The 20,968-nt window shown below is 38.5% G+C and overlaps 3 protein-coding genes across 4 annotated transcripts; 1 reads left to right on the forward strand and 2 right to left on the reverse strand.

Moving 5' to 3' along the window:
* Positions 1-460: 460 nt before the first annotated feature.
* gramd1c (GRAM domain containing 1c) lies at positions 461-10,025 on the reverse strand. The gene is made up of 18 exons (XM_079488334.1): positions 9,783-10,025; positions 8,907-9,011; positions 8,462-8,591; positions 8,231-8,331; positions 7,997-8,092; positions 7,818-7,898; positions 6,111-6,235; positions 5,869-6,025; positions 5,634-5,793; positions 5,404-5,550; positions 4,233-4,351; positions 3,306-3,448; positions 2,578-2,681; positions 2,099-2,269; positions 1,810-1,876; positions 1,575-1,694; positions 1,398-1,503; positions 461-1,255 (listed from the first exon to the last, which is right to left on the reverse strand). Exons 2-18 carry the CDS (start codon positions 9,000-9,002, stop codon positions 1,187-1,189), a joined length of 1,992 nt encoding a protein of 663 aa, XP_079344460.1. The 5' UTR covers positions 9,003-9,011; positions 9,783-10,025; the 3' UTR covers positions 461-1,186.
* A 1,160-nt stretch (positions 10,026-11,185) lies between these two features.
* atp6v1ab (ATPase H+ transporting V1 subunit Ab) lies at positions 11,186-17,031 on the reverse strand. Its single transcript, XM_079488198.1, has 15 exons — positions 16,479-17,031; positions 14,940-15,032; positions 14,657-14,785; positions 14,332-14,546; positions 14,012-14,149; positions 13,769-13,920; positions 13,328-13,490; positions 13,145-13,253; positions 12,946-13,068; positions 12,746-12,860; positions 12,597-12,660; positions 12,279-12,482; positions 12,108-12,202; positions 11,853-12,024; positions 11,186-11,769 (listed from the first exon to the last, which is right to left on the reverse strand). The coding sequence occupies exons 2-15, from the start codon at positions 15,019-15,021 to the stop codon at positions 11,677-11,679; spliced, it is 1,854 nt and encodes a 617-aa protein (XP_079344324.1). The 5' UTR covers positions 15,022-15,032; positions 16,479-17,031; the 3' UTR covers positions 11,186-11,676.
* naa50 (N-alpha-acetyltransferase 50, NatE catalytic subunit) lies at positions 16,963-20,793 on the forward strand. 2 transcript variants are annotated; one of them, XM_079488199.1, is made up of 6 exons: positions 16,963-17,100; positions 17,229-17,454; positions 18,577-18,713; positions 18,810-18,929; positions 19,095-19,161; positions 19,317-20,793. In XM_079488199.1, the coding sequence occupies exons 2-6, from the start codon at positions 17,447-17,449 to the stop codon at positions 19,492-19,494; spliced, it is 510 nt and encodes a 169-aa protein (XP_079344325.1). In that variant the 5' UTR covers positions 16,963-17,100; positions 17,229-17,446; the 3' UTR covers positions 19,495-20,793. The 2 variants fall into 2 exon arrangements, with proteins under 2 accessions (XP_079344325.1, XP_079344326.1); XM_079488200.1 differs by having other exon boundaries at positions 17,003-17,100; positions 18,580-18,713.
* The last annotated feature ends 175 nt before the right edge of the window (positions 20,794-20,968 follow it).

The following is a 20,968-nucleotide window of genomic DNA, read 5'->3' on the forward strand; positions in this document are numbered from 1 at the left end:
TACTTCTACCCGTTTATTTTGGCGATGTGGTTTAGATTAAATAAATTTGTTGGCTAGGGTGAGAAGATCTGACAAGGTAGGACAATTTGAGAGAACAGCTGCACTTGATGTTATTGATCATTTATTTTTCTTGTTTATTTGTAGTTGAAAAGGATTACCAGCAGCGTTGCTATGGCACCACGCATGATAGCGTGCGTCATTGCCTTTCTTAACTCCACATATATTTTATTTTTGGCAAGTTCATTAATATATATAAGAACAATAAGAACATCCTTACAAAAGTAGGGTAACTAACAGCACGGTTCATGCCAGTTTGGAAAAATATTATGGTGAAAATGATGAACGAAGTTGACCCATGTTGTGAAAATTCTCCCAATTTCTCATTTTATCCAACAGTAAGATTACAAGTATTAGATAAAAGTTACAAAGATTTTCCCTAAAATGACAAGTTTCACAAAAGTATAACAAAAGATTTTATTTATAAATAGTATCAGGAAAATGCATTAAACATTTCGGAAGAAAAACTTAAATCAATATCAAACAATATGTACAACCATCAATCTCTGCTCTATTTTTTAAATAAATTGAGGAATATACATTCTCTTTCAATAAATTACCACAATTTCCCTGTGCCCACTTGTGAAGAATTAACATGTTTGGACCATTATTCAACTTTATCCACAGTGAAATGCAATCCCTGAAAAGAACCATAAGTGGTACGAAAGCACTGTAAACTATTTCTTGTTTAAATCTGACCACACATCATTCAAACCCATACCTCACTTAATTGACCATCTCCATAAAAAACCCATGTTACACATCAAAATCTTCAATTCTATAAATCAGAATTAAAAAACAGAATATGATCATGAGAGTGTGTTTTAATCTGCTGTGTTGTCGTTTCAGTTCATCAAAATAAACTCACAAAATAGCTTTTCTCCCTCACTTTTAAGGCCACAAAGGTAAAGTGAACAAATCCAGCAGAAAACTTTCAGTGTACCAGCGTGAAGATGCCCAGCTTTGAAAAAAAACAAACATCCAACCAACAACATTAAGGCGCAGAGAGACAAGGAATGTGGCTACGTGTCTGCCCTTGGGCACAGTCCCTATGGCAACACTCCACAGGGAGGGCAGGTCTCTGGGGAGGAACGCCCTTGTGTTCTCAGGTCACCATGCCCAATGCCATTTAAAGCCCAGAGGAGGTTCTGTTGTAGACCTGAAAGTTCTCCTGAAGCACCACAAGAGAACTGCGTAGCTGTAGAGAAGCAGACACCACAAAGACCTCTTAGACCAAACTAGACACTATACATGATAATCTATCCATTTGTACATTTTTCTCTGGCTTACCCCATCTTACTTTGTATTTATCGAAAAGCCATTATGCTGCCCAAACATACCTGTTCAAGAAGGTTAATGGAATCTTGCAGCACAGTCCTCAATAAGTGCACTTCCTCTCGACTTCTGTGTGGCAGACCTTGTCTTGTCCCAACGTCAGGCTGCAAACTGCAAGAAGACAAAAGTGAGTGCTAGGCTGAAAGGGATCCAAATTGTGTCAAAATAAAACAAAATGGTACCTGGATTCTGCTCTCTCCCTCATTCTGTGCTTGGTGCTCAGATACATACGGTGGGCAACATCTTCCATGGCCCAAAGTTTAAAGAACAGCCCCAAGTTCAGAACTGTCAGAACACAAAGACTGAAAGGACCAAAAACAATGGCACATTAATTCAATGAAACATTCAAGCACATTATATATTGGTTTTATGTGATAAATCGACATCAACATAGTTAACACAATAATAAAATCTTACATTAAACTCATCCCAATGACAATACTTGTGATGCTCCATCTTTGCGCATTCTTCATATCCACTGCACCTAAAAAAGGCATTTTAGATCATTTTGATATTAGTTTAATATATCATTTTTGCATTCTTGGAAAATAAACTGCATGTCAGATGTTGAAGTGAATCAAGTGGGTCAGATTTACAGACTTCATGTAACCTGGTTGTAAGTATTTTGAAGATCAGTATCCAAACATGCAAGCAACATCTAGGCATACTTGGTACCAATTCAGGTATTTAAAAAAAGCATGTATACCCATGGAGCCTCCTCTCTGCTGTTCTGAGTCGGTACTGTACTGTTTGCCTGGTTTCATGTGTTCCTGAAGGGAGCGACTGTAGGTTCTTCGCCTTCTACGCAAAGCACCCGCCTTCCCTTCATCTCCACTTCCTTGAGTCAGCTCTGCCTCTTCCTCAAGAAGCTCCGATTCTGGGATGTGCATTTTGACAGTTGTAGGTGAAAAGAATTGAAAGAGCATTAATCTGAGAGCCCAGGTCAGGGGCATCCCTATAATTTGGTAATTAAATGGAGAAGAAAGCTTAGCTGGAAATGGATCCAAAAGCTGCACTTTAATAAACAACTGACACATGCTGTTCGGGTTCTATTTCAGTTCTAATTCCAAATATTAAAATACACAACCTGCTTTCTTTGCTCAAACCAAAATGAATGGAAACAAATAAAACACCTAAATCTAGTGTCACTGCCCCTTTACACAGAGTAAAAACCATTATACCAACCAAGATGTTTGAAGTAGTCTTCTATACCACTCCATGAGTTTTTGGTAATAAAGGACTTCACAAGACCCCAGGGCTGCTTCTTGTATATCACGTCAGTGTAAATCCTGCACACAGGGGATTAAAGTGATACTTCACCCAAAACAGAGTCCGAGGAAGCAACTCTTGATCTTAAAGTAATACTTTACCCAAAATTGAGAATTCTGTCATCATTTACTCACCGTTGAGTTGGCCAAAATGTGTATACATTTCTTTGTTCTGATGAACACAGAGAAAGATATTTGGAATACTGCTTATAACCAAACAGATCTCAACACCCATTGACTCCCGTAGTAGGAAGAATTACTTTATAATTTTATTTGTTCTGTTGAACACAAAAGACAGCAAACAGTTCTGGTGCACTTTTGACTACCAACCGTTTCTTTCCTACAATTGTAGTAAATGGGTGTTGAGATCTGTTTGGTTATAAGCATTATGGTATATATCAGAACAAAAGAAAAGTATACACATTTTGGACAACTCGACAGTGAGTAAATGATGACAGAATTTTCATTTTTGGGTAAAGTATTTGACAGACGTGCATGACCATTACGCTCACGTCTTTTGAAGTGCCTTGCACACGAGTGTGTATCCCTTTAAGATCAAGAATTGCTTCCTCAGACTCAGTTACATACATGACTTTAGAGTCTTTGCAAAGAGGTCAGACAAACAGATATAAACATACCGCTCACCTGAGTCTGCACTTGTGTTTGGAGTTACTGATGATACAGTAGCGATTCTGAGTGTAAAAGTAATCGTGATATGGAACATCGTGCGTGTAGACCTCAGCACCCACCATGTAGTATTGACCTTCCCTTGATTCTTTATATAGTGTCTACAACACAAAGACAACAAAATATTTGCCACTTACAATCATTGAGCTAGCCAAATCATTTTTACCCAACGGTCACTGTCACTTATGTCGCTGGCTCTCTATCAAAATGAATGACATCTCCTCGCTTGGTTGCTTGGTGTCACTGGCGGTGTGAACGCACAGTTAGCCAAATAAACATGGACAGCCCCAAAACATAAACTTGCAGATCCTGTCATTTTAAAACTGGCAGTACCATGCGCTTATATCACAAAAATAATGAAAAAACCCCAACAAATTTAAAGAACTAAACCACCACAGCCCTGTCTCTTAACTATGTTAAAAGGAAATACATTTTAAGAAATTATGTAAAAACTTTTGGCTCATAATTTTTTATGTATTGTTTCTGTTGATTTCAGCAGTCTGTTTAACAGATCCTGTTGTGTTGAGCTTTCATTGCAATGGTTACATAAAACATTGCTCGTCGGTTGACGTGTGGGCGGGCCATTTCTTTCGCCTTGCCGTGGGCATATTTGCTCTATAAGGGACTAAGAAAAGTTGTTACGAAACTTATTTTCATGTTTGAAAAAACGTTACAAAACCAGTACGATGGGGGAGTGTATCGAGCACAGAAATACTAGGCCATTCATCAAAATTTATTTTTTGACAATGTCAAGCATGAGAAGACAGCATATTTAACATTTTTAAATAAGTCAGAATGCGTGAAACACCGTATCCATCATTCATCAAGGAACAAGTAACCTGCTTTCCCAAATAAACACAGATATACAGTTGTTGACCCACTAACCTGGTACTCTGTGGCAGTGGAGAATTTGCCCACAAGCGGGTTGGTAATGGTGATGGTGTAGTTTAAAGTCCTTTTCATACAGCCAGAGGAATCCCTTTGCCATGAGGTAGAGGTTATACCTGTGACATAACACAGGCATTCATCACTACATTTACATTACATTAAGTCATTTAGCAGACGCTTTATCCAAAGAGACTTACAAATGAGGTTAACAACATAAGCAATTGGAACAACATAAGGACAAGCATAAATGCAGTAAAAGTGGTCTCATATAGCCTACCACAGTATACAAAGCCAAGGATTTTTAAGGATAGAAAGGGTTGAAAAGTCAGTACTAATCGGTCAGGTGTTGAAGGAAGAGATGTGTTTTGGAACAGATGCAAATATGTTTTCCCTTTTTGGGATAGCACTACAAGTCGTTGTTTGTTTGCAGAGCGTAGGGATCTGGCAGGTACATAAGGGGCCATTCATACATAACATTGTTTTTCTATGTAAACACACGTTTGACAGACGTGCATGACCATTACGCTCACGTCTTTTGGAGTGCCGCATTTTTAAGATGCTGTGTCAAGTAAAAAAAGTAACTTTTACTAATCAATGTCAGTTCCAAAGCAGTGGACCAATCAAAAGAATTTGAAGGCGGGGCAGGCGTGTTCTGTTTACAGTAGCAAGTTGGCATGACATGGCGACATGGCAGAGACGTCTCGAGACTCGTTCTACGCTGCACTTATTTAAAACTATAATTAATTTGCGCTTTCAGAAGCAAAGGTTGAGTTCAGTGTGAATGGCCCCCTAAGTCTGTATTAGCGAGTGAAGATATGGGGGTGCCGAACAAGTGGTGGTCTTGTAGGACAAGAGCAGAGCTTTAAATTTGATGCGAGCGACTATAGGGAGCCAATGTAACGTAATGAAAAGAGTGACGTGTGCTCATTTCAGTTCATTGAAGACCACTCTTCCCACTGCATTCTGGTCTGGGTCATCTTTGAGGTTTGGTTGTGCAAGCTGGGAGTCAAAGCCAGTAGTGCAATGCATTTTGCAATATCAAGTACTGATGCCTCTGCACCACTTACCAGTATTATTAGAACCTGAAAGTCATGGGTGGTATATTTTGCAGGTGCCAGTTTTGTGTGGGTCTGATCAAAAGTAAATTACGTAGCACAGAAATACATACCCGTGATCTTCCTAATGTCCATGAACCGCCGAAAAAAATTGGAATCAGTGAAAAGCAGTTCGAACATTTTCTCTGCGCCGATGTGAAACACCTTGTTCACAAACAGCCTTCCCTGAGATACTGGAGACAAAGTCTCATGTTCCTCCACTACAGGACAAGACACATAATAAATACTGATGTTAACAAAGGCATCCACACACAGACACATGCACAAAAAGTCAAACACTCACCCTCTTCCAGGCTGTCAGATCTGCTGTTATCTGAGAGCTGATCCTCATTGGCATTCAAATCCAGAGACAGAGAGGAACGTTTAGAAACTCGATCGGACCCAGAACGGTTCAATGACAGATTTGGACTGCGTTGACAGGACGGGGGACTGAGTGTATTGTCCTGTTGAGTAATGTTTAATATTTCAATTAATACAAATTTTACATTCGATTCTGCTTTTTTTCTTCAAGGACCTACCCCATTTACAGACAGCGTGCTTTGCGGTCCAATCGAAGATTGTGTATTATCTCCCTGTGGTGTAGATGCTTCATAAGAACTCAGCTCTCCCAGGGGAAGACGAAGCGATGTGGGCCTTTCTGGCCTCCCGGTGTTATCCTCTCCACGCATGTTCAAACTAAAACGGACACATGAAAACGTCAATCCCTCACTTGTCCAAATTTGTTCCAAGGATGATCTACATGTGGGTGAGTGTAGTCCACCTGGGCTGGGTGGCTATGACGGTTTCTGCTGCTGGTTGGAGACTTTCCATTTCATCATAAATCAACCCCAAGTCGTTGCCATAATGCTGTTTGACCATGTGCAACAGCTCAGTCTTGGTCAGTTTCTGCAATAGAGGAAAGCAGTATTGAGCAACATACACACGCATGTCACGACCCCGCCTGGTCTTTTGCCTTTGTCTGATAAAACGCTGAAACAATTTACCCAACTCTTCCTATCCTGATATTCATCTGGACTATCACATGAAACAGCCCTAACCTGCTCCACAAAGCAGCTTGAAAACCTGTCCAGGAAGGCAAACGTCAGTTCTCCAAAGCATGTACAAAATACGAGTAATACCTTAAAAATAACAGATGGCCTACTGTTCCTACTGGGTAACCGTGTACCCAAATAAAACGATAGATATTGAAAGCTGCCCTGCGTACTATCAGTTAACAATGGTTACACGGTTTCATCAAAGGTGACTTGTATTTGACGGACACTAGTAACACGGGGTTTGTACTTTAGTACAAAGACTGCACTTGTAAATAAACGAAACGAACGAGCGTCCTTATAGCGTTCAGGGGACATACGCAAGAAATCTCTAAAACCAAAAAGTCGTCCTAAACACTTTGAACTTCTCCCCCAAATATAACGTTAACAAAAACCCGCATCGTAGTGTAAATATGCGGCAAACTAAATTAAAAACATGGCCGTAGGGAACGAGCATATACACAAACCAAACCAAAGTTATTTTTGGTTTATATTTAACATTTCTCAACCTATTTATGATCACTTTACATGTATCAATAGTCTCGTTCATGTACGATAACTTCTTAATTTCGTGATGGTGGGACAGTAAAAGTATTTTAGCGTCTTACCTGCCCGCTGAACTCTAGTAACCTGTGCGACAAACTCCGACTGAAATCAGGAAGTGCAATAAAATCCACAAGTGCGCCTCCTAGTGCTCTAGTACAATTTATTTTAAAAGGACCCTACCTTACACTATTGTATCTCTATTAAGATGTTGCCTTTAAGTCTCTGGATATGTAAGTACATGCAAGAAAAAGGCCGCATTTTCTGTACAGGGTGTTTTAAATGAGAAAAGCCACGCCCTTAAGCGGGGTCAATGAACTACAGATTCATTTGCTGTCATGTCCCCTACTGATTTAGGTTGTTGACTGAAACATATCCCTTACCTTGGGTCTCTAGGGTATTCTGTTTTGTTTTCTCACATGATATTAATATGTCACATTAGTAACCACCATAGTATGCCAAATAAAATATGAGTTTGTGCTGTGCTGTCTTTAAGATATAAACTAGGCTGATATTTATGTTTTAGATGTAGAACACTGCTAAAAAAATAGAAACCCAATAGAAACCTTCACACAATTCTAATGGTTTCCATTAAAAATACTCACAATTTTGTATTAAAATCATTACAACATTTCTTTTGTTTTGAGCATTATTCCAATAGGATCTAATTCTATTGGTTCCCATCAGCCATAACATTCATCACATTAACCCATTATAACTGTTAAATCCACAAAATATTCTATATTGTTTTGGGCAGGGTTCTGTTGTTTTATTTTAAGCAGATTTGTGTTTCAACATTTGTGGAAATATTTCGGTTTTTTTTATTTAGATGTTATTTAATAAAAACAAAAATTGTAATAAACAATAATAATGAGGTTACAAAAATGATGTACCTTCTCCAGTAAAATATTCTGCCAAAGTCTAAATATCCCCAGGAAACTTTTTTCTCTTGCTGAGAAAGAGCTGAAAAACAGCTGCGGAGAATCACAAAAACATGTTTTTCATCACAAAAGTTCAACTTTATATCAAAAGACAAAATCGTGTTTGATATTGACCAAATGAGCACACGCACTTTCTCTGAAACTGTAGTGATCTGAATGGCATTTGGTATCCATTTGACTGTCTTTTCTCTTGACATTGAGGTGATATCCTTCATATTCAATGTGATCTAAGTGGAAATCACATTTATTGTCATAGCAGAGCAACTAAATAATGTAAATTCTTCTCGCAATAAATATTTGGAAAAGTCATTCCATTGAATATAGGTCAACTGTGCACGGAATCATAATATTTCTGTAAAACTCACTTTTGTTCCACGAAAAACCATACTATAGAAACATAGCCAGTTTTCTGTGAGGAATAGACGTCCTTGTAACAGGATATCCTTCTGCAGAGCACAAGTGTAGTCTAGGAAAGAGATACTTCATTAAATTAATATCTAATATGGTTACACAAACATTGTGGCCCTGTCAACAAACATGCAGGGTATATTTTAGAACACGTTTCCCCCCTCTCTGTCTCCCTCTATCAGTCATACCTGCAATTAGTTTCTCAGGCACCTCTTTAAATAACTTGCGAAACTCGTCGCTCCTCTGTTTATAGGTTGTATAAAATAACATTTCAGGTGACTGAGGTGTTGTTATGCATTGTCCAGTCACCTCCAGGACCTGTGAGGTCACACATACATAACAATTACAAATGTATAAAGAATGCTTTATTGTCATCTTCTACAGGTTCAGCAGATGTTCTTGCTATACATCCCAACCTGTATTCCAAACACGTATCACAGATCTATATCAGCATTTAGCGGCCTTCCAGAAACAGAGGTCAATAATACCTCATAATATTTAGCAATCAATGTCATTTGCGTTTTACAATCATTCCTGGTAATCTTTTGCAGGACAAAGTACAGTAAACTGTCCAATATCTACTAAAGGCCATCATTAAAAAATGAGTCATTGTGAAAGATATCGGATTGTCACCTCGGGGTCTTCTGCACTCCATTTGACATCCAGAGACTGAGAGAGATTCTCTTGCGTGAGTTCATTGCCTGTCACTTTCTTTGGTGTATAGGTCATATCTGTCACCTGCTGACGAAACAAACACCTTTAAGGGATGAATGTAATGAGTTTTTTTTACGAAACCACTATTGAACAAGCATGGTCTGTTTGATTTGCTGTCTGAAACTCATTTAAAGCCATTACAAAGTATCTGTTTCTTAAAAACATTCTATTCTTCACCTGTGTTTTTTGTTAACCCGCTAAAACTTTCTGCATTCTGCTTTTATTCTAAACAGAGCATTTGATGTATGAAGGCATTTTTATTATTACACTGTGCATACATTGTGTTTAAATTTCTCAAGACCTTCTATACGTGTTAACTTGTACTAACTTCATTTATAAAGCTATAACCATCCCACATGGAGGCAAATAGTATATATTATTGCATTTTATAGTACTAAAGTACAGTATAATTGCTATAGTGTACTTTTTAATATTCTGTATAGGCTAACTATAGCAAATTGATAAATTAAGTACTGCAGTAGCCTATACTCTAACCTTTACTATAGCTAGGTTTAAAAACACTACACTGAATAGAAAACTTACGACACATTTACTATATGAAACACAACTACAGTATTTTTTCATTATAGCCTATTGTTAATATGAAATATTTAAGCTCAGGATTTCGTCAAAGTGTATTAATAAGAATGCATTCCAAAAAACTGCCTTACACAATAATAGCCCAAATAGCACGCGTCTGTGCTGTTTTATTCGCTAAATGCTTTGCTTCGTGAAATAGTTCACCGCACGCACGCACGCACGCACGCCCGCAGAAAGCTGCATATGTTTTCATACCTGAGCTATAAAAAAACGAATATCCGCCGGGTTATATGGGATCCAGGTGTTTAAATCGTTGTTAGTGTTACCATGGGTTTTAATCGATATTCCAAATGCCCATAAACCTCCCGCTGCGATAATGAGTCTCGATTGTGGTGTTTCCTCTCTCGTTTCTTTCACCTGCCCTATTCACACCTGGCAACAGGTGTACAGTCAGATACGTGCAGCTCATGAAGGAACATACAATTCGCCCTTGAGAATAAACACCCGTACCATTTGCATACTTCACAAACGACATTAGGGCGGGAATTTGTAAAACTTAAAATTAGTATTATGTTTAAATCGGGTTAACAAAGAGACGATAGGTTCAACTAACTGTATAAGTATTTTGTAATTACTTTTTCCTAATAGCAGATTAACATTAATGGTATGCACTGCAATCTATTTCGAAAACATTCTTTTTAATATAGATACATATTTTAATATAGGTTTTAATGCTGGGTAGGATACAGAATAAGCTCAGTATACCTTCTGCATAAGCGTATCTTTTTACCAATCAATATGGATGAAACGACAAGGTCATTATAAGACAACTGTGAAATTGTGGTCAGAGATTTGGACATTTTGATGTTACAATTCGTAACAGTCTAGATCAACTCATTACATTAAAAACATCTGTAACAACACAGTAAAATCACTAGATATAAGGCTAAAAGGGTCAGAAAAGTACAGGGGAGAACCCAGGGCAGGGAACTAGATAAACCACATTTTAGTCAAGATATAAAAATGTAGTAGGACCAGTCACACAAATGACATCTGACATCCTTATATGCACACAAGCTTCAGTAAATAGATGGCACTTCAATGTCGACAGTTCTACTTAAACATGATATTCAACCTCTAAGAATATATACAGTATCGTGTAAACAGTGGCAGGGGTCACTGCCAAAATGAACCCTTATGGCCTTTGAATGACCGACTGTCTGTCCATCAACTTATGCAGAACCAGCAGTTCCTGTAAGCCTAAAACTGGAACAAATCCTTATTTGTTTTGGATTATGATGAACATAGCAATAGCTGCACATTGACTCACATAAAGCCAGAAAAACTTGTCTTGAGAACCTCCTACCTAAAAGGGATGAACAGGTTTCTAAGACATTGCCGCCCAATTTCTTTTCAGTGTATTTCTAAAAAGCCTTTCACAGTATATGTCCCAAAGCAGACAATGATCAGTGTCTTACAACACCTGGTGTAATCCTCAGTTAGCCAAAGGGAACAGTAGCATCTATAAAAAAATATTATATACAAATAATTATAATTAAAAAATATTTGAAATTCTATTTTGTAAAATGTCTAACGCTTTAATTATGTGAAATATGTTTGGTTATATGAAGCATTTAACATCTAGACTGACACACATAAATTAATCAATATTTATTTTTTGGACACATTTTCACAGGAGCAATGAAGAGGATGTGTACTGCATCAAGAACAAATATACTGGACAATACTGCAATAAACACATCCACAACAAAAACAACCATGTTACCAAACGGAAGCAACATGACTGTTACCGTTAAAGCTGTGAATATACCAGCAGTAAATATAGTGAATCTCACGTCTTTCAATCTTCTGTACAGATAAAAATAGAACAATAATTACATCAAATTATATAATTACATCTAGATCCATGGAAAGGATGATCTGAAAAGTATAAAGGCCAAAGAGTACACATTACACTGATACACAAATGCACACACGGCTCAATCGAAAGTCTCAATGAAACACTAGTGTATGTACAACAACACAAAATAAATATAAAGCAGTGGAATGTCGACAGCAAAATGACACTGACTGGGTGTGTATATGTTTGGGGAGGTTCGCTGTTTTGACAGATTTTAATACAGGAATCTTAGTCTTCCAGTGTACGGAAGGCATTCTGCATGTCCTCATGGAGCTGGGCATAGTCGGCTTTAATCTTCTCCTCACCCTCTTTTACAGGGTCCTAAAATGTGGACATAAACATCTGTAACTGTGCCGAAAGACTCATGTGCAACAAATATTAATATAACAGACTGAGTTATATACCTTAAATTTCATGGAGCTAATCCTGTAGAGAATTTCTCCCATGTGTTCACGGATCATGGCCCAGGTGATTTTATTGTCGCTTTGTGCGGTCGTCTCAACAGCATGACGTGCCATGTCATAGAAGGCAATCATGTTGGACAAGATACCCACCGTCTTATAAAATGGACAGAATCTGAAATGTAAATCGAGTGATTTTAGTTTATTTACAAGCTTAATGTGTTTATGCGCGTTACGGTGTAAATGTGTGTTTGTTACCTGTCATAAGGTGTGTATCCATTTTGCTGCAGAAAATCATCCTTGATCAACTTGGCAACTTCAAGAGTGATCTTATCTGTCTCAGCTAGTGAGGCCTAAAAAAAAGCATTTAAAATACATGTCTCACCATTGAAGAATAACCAAAGAAGCAATGTGAACTGACATGCTCACCTTTCCCACAAGCTGCACAATCTCAGCCAAGTCCTCCTCCTCCTGGAGAATCTCTTTGGCTTTGGTACGCAGCGGCACGAATTCGGGAAAGTGTTTGTCGTAGTACTCATCCAAAGGCCGCGTATACTTACTGTAACTGATGAGCCAGTTCACTGAGGGAAAGTGCTTTCTCTGAGCGAGCTTTTTATCCAGACCCCAGAATACCTATAAGTGTGAAAAATGTCACTCTTTCATTTTTTAATATCTAGAAGAGAACAAATATTATAAACACTACTATGGGGAAGGATATTAAGCATTGAGAAGGAGATATACACTTACCTGTACAATACCCAATGTAGCAGAAGTCACCGGATCAGAGAAATCTCCACCAGGGGGCGACACACTGCAATTAAAACAACACTTCCATGAGCATGCTCACAAGCACACATTTTAACCCCTTAATAACTGGACAAGGCAGCTCTACTTACGCTCCGACGATGCTCACGCTGCCTTCTCTCTCTGGGTTACCAAGACATTTAACCCTTCCAGCACGCTCGTAGAAAGAGGCCAACCGTGCCCCAAGATAAGCAGGATAACCGCTATCTGTGAACACAAACACACAGAGATGCAGTTCCTGAACCAGATACACAATAAAGCCATTTCTGATTCTCGTTGGAGACACACGTACCAGCAGGCATCTCAGCCAGACGACCGGAGATCTCTCTCAGAGCCTCTGCCCATCGTGACGTAGAATCCGCCATCATGCTCACGTTGTAACCCATGTCCCTGAAATACTCCGACAGTGTGATTCCTGAAAGTACATTAACAGAAATCAGTGACATCATCACAAAGTTTAAAGTGCAACATGATGTTTTTAGCCCACAAACCTGTGTAAATAGAAGCTTCTCTGGCAGCCACGGGCATGTTGGATGTGTTGGCAACCAAGGCCGTTCTCTTCATGATGCTCTCCACCTTACCACCGACCTCCATGGTCAGCTACAGGACAAAAGAACTGTCAAACACCTAAGTACAAAACACATTTTTGTGCTGTTGGATCAACGGTTACTTACCTCTGGGAAATCTCTGAGTACTTCTGACATCTCATTACCACGTTCCCCACAACCCACGTATACGATGACATCGCTGTTGGAGTATTTAGAGAGCGACTGAGAGATCACGGTTTTACCACAACCAAAAGCACCAGGGATTGCAGTGGTACCCCCCTGTACACACCTATAGAATGAAAGAAGACATATCACTTGAAATAATGGACATTTATACTTAGTTCACTTATATGTGTGAGTGTGACTGATTTTAGATATACAGGAAGTATTTTGTAGTCATTTGTCTTTATAAACCAGGCACATGTATTTTGCAATTCAGTATTTTTTATGCATATTTAATCATATCAAATTGGACATTACTTTTGGCCACTACTATACAAGTTTAAAACAAAAAAATAGTTTACAGTATGTTAGCATGTGACTTTTAACAGCAGAAGTGTGACTCACGGAAAGAGAGCATCCAGTACCCGCTGACCTGTCAGCAAAGGATGATTGGCAGGGAGTTTCTCAGTGACGGGTCGGACCTGACGCACTGGCCACACTTGCACCATCGTGTACTTCTCCTTCACCCCTTCAAACTCCAACTCCAACACCACATCCTTACAAACAAACATATACACTTTGACGTCCATCCCACAGTTATTCCAATATCATTATTCTTTAAAGAATTCACACTGTTATGCGTCTTACCGAGACATCATAGTTGCCAGGCGGAGCTACATATGTGACGGTTCCCCGGCTTTTTGAAGGCAACATTATTTTGTGTTTTATGAGGGAGTTTTCAAACACCATCCCATAGATATCACCACCAGTGATGTGACTTCCAGGCTGTGATGATCAAGTTTAAAATAGTTGGTTTTAGTATATATTTCTATAGTATGACCATTAGGTTTTAGATATTTGTTAGAATGAGTCAAAGCTATTTTTTTTATCATAACCAAGATTCTATCTGACCATTACACCTTTTTGCTGTGTCTTTAAGCCTTCTAAGTAAATGTCTTTTCACTTACACGTAAGCTCTTGGATGGGGTGAACTCCCATTTCAGATCACGGTTAAGGGCACCAATGTTGACTCCTCTAGGAATGTAGATACTTTTTGTGAGATCATTAATGTCTTTGAGTGGACGCTGGATACCATCAAAGATAGAACCCATGATTCCTGGTCCTAGCTCCACAGAGAGAGGTTTCCCTGTACGCAGGACAGGGTCACCGACAGACACACCGGCTGATGATAGTTTAGGAAAACTGCTGTGCTATTTAACAGGTTCTACACATGCATAACTGCAAGTATAGAAAGCAAGTACTCTATAAATGAAATACACAATGAAAGGATACAGGTCTCTTCATACACCTGAATAGTGGCCATGTCACCCTCCAGTCTTATAATTTCTCCCACAAGCTCACTGTGGCCCACTCGCACCAGCTCGTACATGGCAGCTCCTGCCATACTGGAGGCTATGACCACTACGAACACATTTATTGATTATCGTAAGCATAAACAAATGCAGTTAAAAATCTTTACATAACATTAGAAAATGAAAACCAATATGCATTTGGTATGACTTTAATTCTTTAAGAATTTTAATGAATTATAAACTACGTGTTAGGTCCTACTAACCAGGTCCAGACACGCCATGCACGAATCCAAATTCTCCCTCCCGCTCCTCATCTCGGATTTTGGGCAACTTGGAGAAGTCCATTTTGAATGTGTCTAATGCAAAACAAGGGCAAAAAATACATTTTTGGCATACATGATATAGTTCAAATAAATCTGTCTAACAAGTAATATTCTCAAATCTTCAGCTTATTATATCTCTGGCCTTTTCAGAATTGCCAGATAGGTATTTTATTTTCATTTGTGTTAGTTATTGTAAGTTACTGCTGTATGTATCTACCGTGCAAAAAATAATTATAAAAACACCATAAGTCATTAGAGAGACATTCACATAGTCACATGATCACAGCACATGACAAAGCCTGTAAAAAGGAAACCATGTGAGGAAGTGAGAAAACAGACAATTGAGCAAACCTGGAAAACTGGTGTTCAAACTTATTATTATTAATGTGTTATAGGAGCAATGTATGACATAAATTATTTTAACTAACACTTCCAGTCAATAAAATAGCCCCAATAACCGTAACAAACCAGCAATCCATAAAACAAACATGAACAAAACCATACATGAAGCAAATCTGTGTCTTTATTTTATAAGGCTCAAGAGGAAGCATTCTAACTTCCAGGTTTTTGTGAATTTACATCACGTGATACTCATATGACATCTGGAATAACTAAGATCGAATGGGGTCCATTTGGTATAAAAAAAATCATTGATACACGATTCACTGGCCATGCGAGTAAACAGGACACAAAACAATTTAGTTTAGGCAAAATTCGATTACCGTCTAAAACTAAATCTGTGAAGAAAAAACAACAGTGATGCGTAAAGCGGTTCTAACATGCTGATGCTAACTGGAAAGCGGAGGACTTGTTTGTGTCTCAGAACCTCATGAGATGTCGACAAGACTACAAGATTTGGAGCATCATACGGAGCTGAAGGATAGCTAACGTTAGCGCATAGTGCGTCAAAGCCAGGCCCAAATATTACGTCCAGAGATATGACAGTTATAATTAAAAATACATATACTATTAGGTATTCAGTGCTATTTTAAAGACTACTGCCTTATTAAGCACTGGATACCAAGCTGCAGAGACGCGGCATGATCACGTGACGGTGTTCATTCAATAGTATTTGACCTTTGCTGTAGATCCAACGTAAATATCAATGGACACATTTTTGTGATCAGACCGACATTATTGTAACTCAGTCATATTTTTTTTAACATTAATTTTTACAACATTCGCTGGACGTTTGTTTAGTTAAGCATTTCGTTCAGGGACTGTATACATAATTTCATCGAGGCATCTCTCTCTATTTGGGATAAAAGCCTTTTATAGGAAAAGATTAATTAATTCAACACACTGTACATTGCACAGTGAATCCAAACGAGCCTTCATTATTGTTATTATATATGATCAATCATCTGGAAACGGTAGTCTGGGGATGTTCTGATATCAATATTTTATTATAAACGATCAATTCAACCGAAACACAGCAAATAAACATCTAACAAGACAATGTCATGATAAAGTAAATACCTCAGACAACGAGACGGGCCTGTGTCCAGTTAAAGGGTCCAGAAGGTATTTTCAGTGAGATGAGATGTGAGCAATGAAAAATGTCAGCTGACTTAATTCACTCGAGCGCTGACGCCAGAGTCTCTCTCCCTCTGCAAACTAAACAGCGTGTACCGAAAAACCATATCGCCCCCTTCTGTTTGATAGAGTTTTGTGCATTCTTGGCTGTTTACCATTAATAAAGGTTGCAGTATACATAAAATAAATCTTGAAGATACTTACAAATTAGAATTTAACTGTATGTTGTGTTGAACTGTTTTGTACCGTATTGCAAATGAAATGTTTCTTATTATTAAAAAATAGGACATTTTTGGTACAGTACCAGATAGCGTCCCATCACATTTCAGCAATTTCTTAACCATGCACGTATTTGCAAAAGCGTGTTTTCTTAACAATGACACCCAATTTTTGTGTTATTGTTTTAATTCTATGCCAGTTTACTTGGGGTCGGACTTCTATTTCAGAACGCAAGTTTCCAAAACGTCACATCCCGTTTTTCTACTTCCTGTTACTTGTTGTCAGTGGTGAAGGTTGACAAGAAGCAGCCTCCCCGAACCGGCGTTGCCAAATCCTCAGTTATCGCGTAAGAGACACTGTTTATTAATTTGAAATCGTTGCTGCTCTGTAACGCATTTAATTCATACACGATTCTCAGATAATTAAATTATCCACATTTTGACCTAAATGCAACGTATGTATATATTTTCTTAGGTTAAGGTCCTCAACTTGCGTTATTTGGGGTGATTTGGTCTACAAGACTTGGCAACCATCGGCCACAGCACAGAGGCAAATGCGGACTGCTTAGCTCCTTTGCTAGCAACATACATGTGGAGGGGATCACATCCCAAACTCTGCCCAAATTCCCCTTTAGACAGCCAAATATCGTCAACTTCCCCCGTATCCCTCAAAACAAACGTGTTTTCATCAACATGAAAGGGTGAGTAAACGCACAGAAAAGGGTCTTTTCACCACAAGTAAAGTTTTCCCCCTCTCTGTTCTCTCTTTTTTCCAGCAGGGGGGTAGTAGAGTTTGTCTAATGCTAGCTTGCTAGCTCTCTACGCGCTTAATGTGGAGGAGAGAAAATTGCGCCGCAGTTTGCATACCCATCCCTTAGTTCTTGCTTTGCATTTTCTCTCGTCCTTTCTACAAAAACGTTTTTAAAACCAACGTGTTCTGTGTAGATTATCTAAACCCGTGCCAGCACAAATGGTACGAGTTAGGTTCGTGCCCAACTGGATCGTGTGTCGAATCTAAATCTGAAAATGTTGAGTCAGTCTCCAAGTTGCTATCTTGGTTAGCCAGCCACGCTTTTATTTCTTTGTGATACGAGGTCTCACATTAGGGCCGCTAGTTTGGGCATCAAAAATTGTTGTGCTCCGGTTCCTGTGTCATTTTTGTGAATATTTAAATGTTGAAACAGAGGTGTTACAGAAGTGATGTGGGATCTTAGCTTCGTAGCATATCTTCACAAATGACACGGTGAACACACTTCATGGGTTTAGGAGACTTTCAATTTCGGCAGGTGAAGAGTGTTTGCCTGTAGAAAAAGACAGAGACAAATATATCATTTCAAATAGTAACATTATTCAGAAGTGTCATTCATTTTTAGTAAGTAGTTTAGTTTAAATCTTTCTGTCACTGACGACCTTTGTTACAAATGTCCACTTTAAGAATAGTTTCTTAAAACTAGGGATATTGATTATGTTGAATCACTGGCTTTTGTTAGGGATACAAACATAGTCAGTACACCATATTTAGTGTACGTTATATTTTCATCTGTCATCTCATCCCGCCAATGCCCGGGTGAGTGGCGGCGGTAAACACGTGACCAGCAGCTGTTCTGTCTGTGCTGTGCTTCAGCACTCCTATAAATAGAGTCCAAAATAAAAAATAGTACCGCTGCCGATAAACTGTTTATAAATAATTGAGATGGAATTTGGAGTGTTTAGTTATGAATTGTTTTGATATAATGCATTAAATACAATGTAAAAGCTCTTGACATGTGGATAAAAGGCCTCATTCGGTACACGGCTTGTTGACCATTCTGCTTTTGTTCTAGTAGCCGGATCGAGTTGGGGGACGTTACGCCCCACAACATTAAACAATTGAAGCGTCTGAACCAAGTGATATTTCCTGTGAGCTACAATGACAAATTCTACAAAGATGTTCTGGAGGTAGGGGAGCTCGCCAAGCTAGGTAAGAATCTTCTGTATTTTAATTTAAGCCATTTTAATTCATCTGTTCAATTTTTAATACTGAAAATTTCCTGCTAACACAATTAAAACTTTACAGCATACTTCAACGACATTGCAGTCGGTGCCGTCTGCTGTAGAGTGGATCACTCTCAGAATCAGAAGCGACTCTACATCATGACATTGGGCTGTCTAGCACCTTACCGCAGACTTGGCATAGGTAAGATCTTTATTGAACGACCGCATGCATTTAAATGTTGGCTGCCTCCACTTAGTGTAGTTTTCTCCCAAGTTCCCGATTGATGGGTGATGCATTATGATTTCATAATACAGATGTTTTGTTATTTGCACTTTATACTGTTACTAATCGTAATTTTTTTTTAAGGAACAAAAATGCTAAACCATGTGTTGAACATTTGTGAGAAGGATGGCACTTTTGACAACATTTACCTGTAAGTTGAAAGGCACATTAATCTTAAACATGTCTTGTTACCTAAATGTTAAAACTATGTCTGCTGCAAACTTGGTCTCTGAATACAATTGCATTAAATACTAGACTATATGTTAAAATTATTTATTTCAATTTTCCTCCTTGTGGTTTTAACAGTCACGTGCAGATTAGCAATGAGTCTGCAATTGACTTCTACCAGAAATTTGGGTTTGAGATCATCGAAACAAAAAAGAACTATTACAAGAGGATAGAGCCAGCAGATGCCCACGTTCTTCAGAAAAGCCTCCGCAGTCCATGTGTGCCCTCAGCAGGAGAGCTACAGAAAGCTGACTAGGGGATGAAAAATACTTTAACTGGTCTATTCCCCAAATGGAACTCTAACAGATGCCCCAGAGTTGACACACTCACCACTTTCTTCAAAGGACATTTTAGACCGAAAAAAGTCAATTACATATTTGCTGCATTTATTGTGCAAAAACCTTAGTCCCCCAAAAATGTTATTTTTTTTGTTTCTTCATTTAGAGCGTTGAAATTTAATGGAGGTTTTCAATCAGAATTCATAAGTGCTCCAAAAAGCTGACATGGTGAAGGTTATGTTTGCAAAGCACACTGTTTGCATTTGTTTTAGATTTGTTAAAGGTAAGGGGACATAGCTTTGCTTGGACAAAACAATAGAACTAAAGAGGTTAAAGTCTTTCTCAGTATGACTGTTGTCGACTCAAGATGCCCTACTTGGCAGACCTTGGAGTAATCATTTGAGCCGTCAGTCGTTGAATCAGAACACATGGAATCCTCAGACCCCGTTCACCTGACCATCGGACACACAGCAAGGAAAACTACTGGTGGCTGAGACTTCCTGTTTTACCATACAGGCAATATGCAATGTTGGAGTGTTGCATATGATGCAATGTCTCCCTGTGATGTCAGCCGCCTCATTCTGTCTTGAGGCAAAGCCAGTGAGGAAAAGGAGCACAGAGCCCCCTCGAACAAGAGCGTGATAATACTGTTTTAGTATGGGGGAGGTTAAGGGGAGCTGTTTGTGAATTGTTTTTTTTCCGGCCCATTATTTAATAACCCCCATTTTTTAAATTGTGGATTGAGTCTGAACTTTTTCTGGGGTTTGTTATAATGCTGCTGGTGAGATGAGTAATTGTTTCAGATAGCAAACGGGAATGACTTTTATGGGCCTCAATGTTTGTGTTGAATATGGTGAATGTGGTTCTGTAATCATTTTTAAACCACAACGTTAGAGGTTAGCTCTGTTTGATGTGAAAGTTTGACTTTTCAGGATCTGAGTGTTTTTAAATTGAACCCTACCTTCTCATTCTTTATAACACTTGCCACAGAACTTAACTAATTCTCCCACAGTGTACTTCTCAGTGATGTTCACTGATAACCACCTATTTCCCATACACTATGTGGGAGTGTTGCAGGTCAGTTATTTATTTGGGACTTTAAGATCCAGATCCCAGGAAAAGCCCAGACTCAGTGCATGCCAGGGAAGACAATGCCATCTCCATTGTAGTTAAAGCATGTTTTTGGTTCCTCATTTCTTTGGAAAATTTTATCTTTTTCTGGAGTTCTATATTGTATGACTTTTAAACCTCTAAATAAAAAAATACTATTTGCATTATTCGTGTTGTCTTATTTCAGACCATACGTTATTTTGTATGCGTTTCCTGACAGAGAAGGAACTTTGGGATTTTAGCGTTCGGTCTGTTCGTGGCGGTACTGTTGTTTTATGAAGGTTTTTTTTATAAATTTGAGTAAAATGACAACTAATGAGCCCAGTTCTAATAACAGCAACT

The sequence above is a fragment of the Barbatula barbatula genome, assembly GCF_947034865.1.
Source record: "Barbatula barbatula genome assembly, chromosome: 23".
In the NCBI taxonomy this organism is placed as follows: Eukaryota; Metazoa; Chordata; class Actinopteri; order Cypriniformes; family Nemacheilidae; genus Barbatula; species Barbatula barbatula.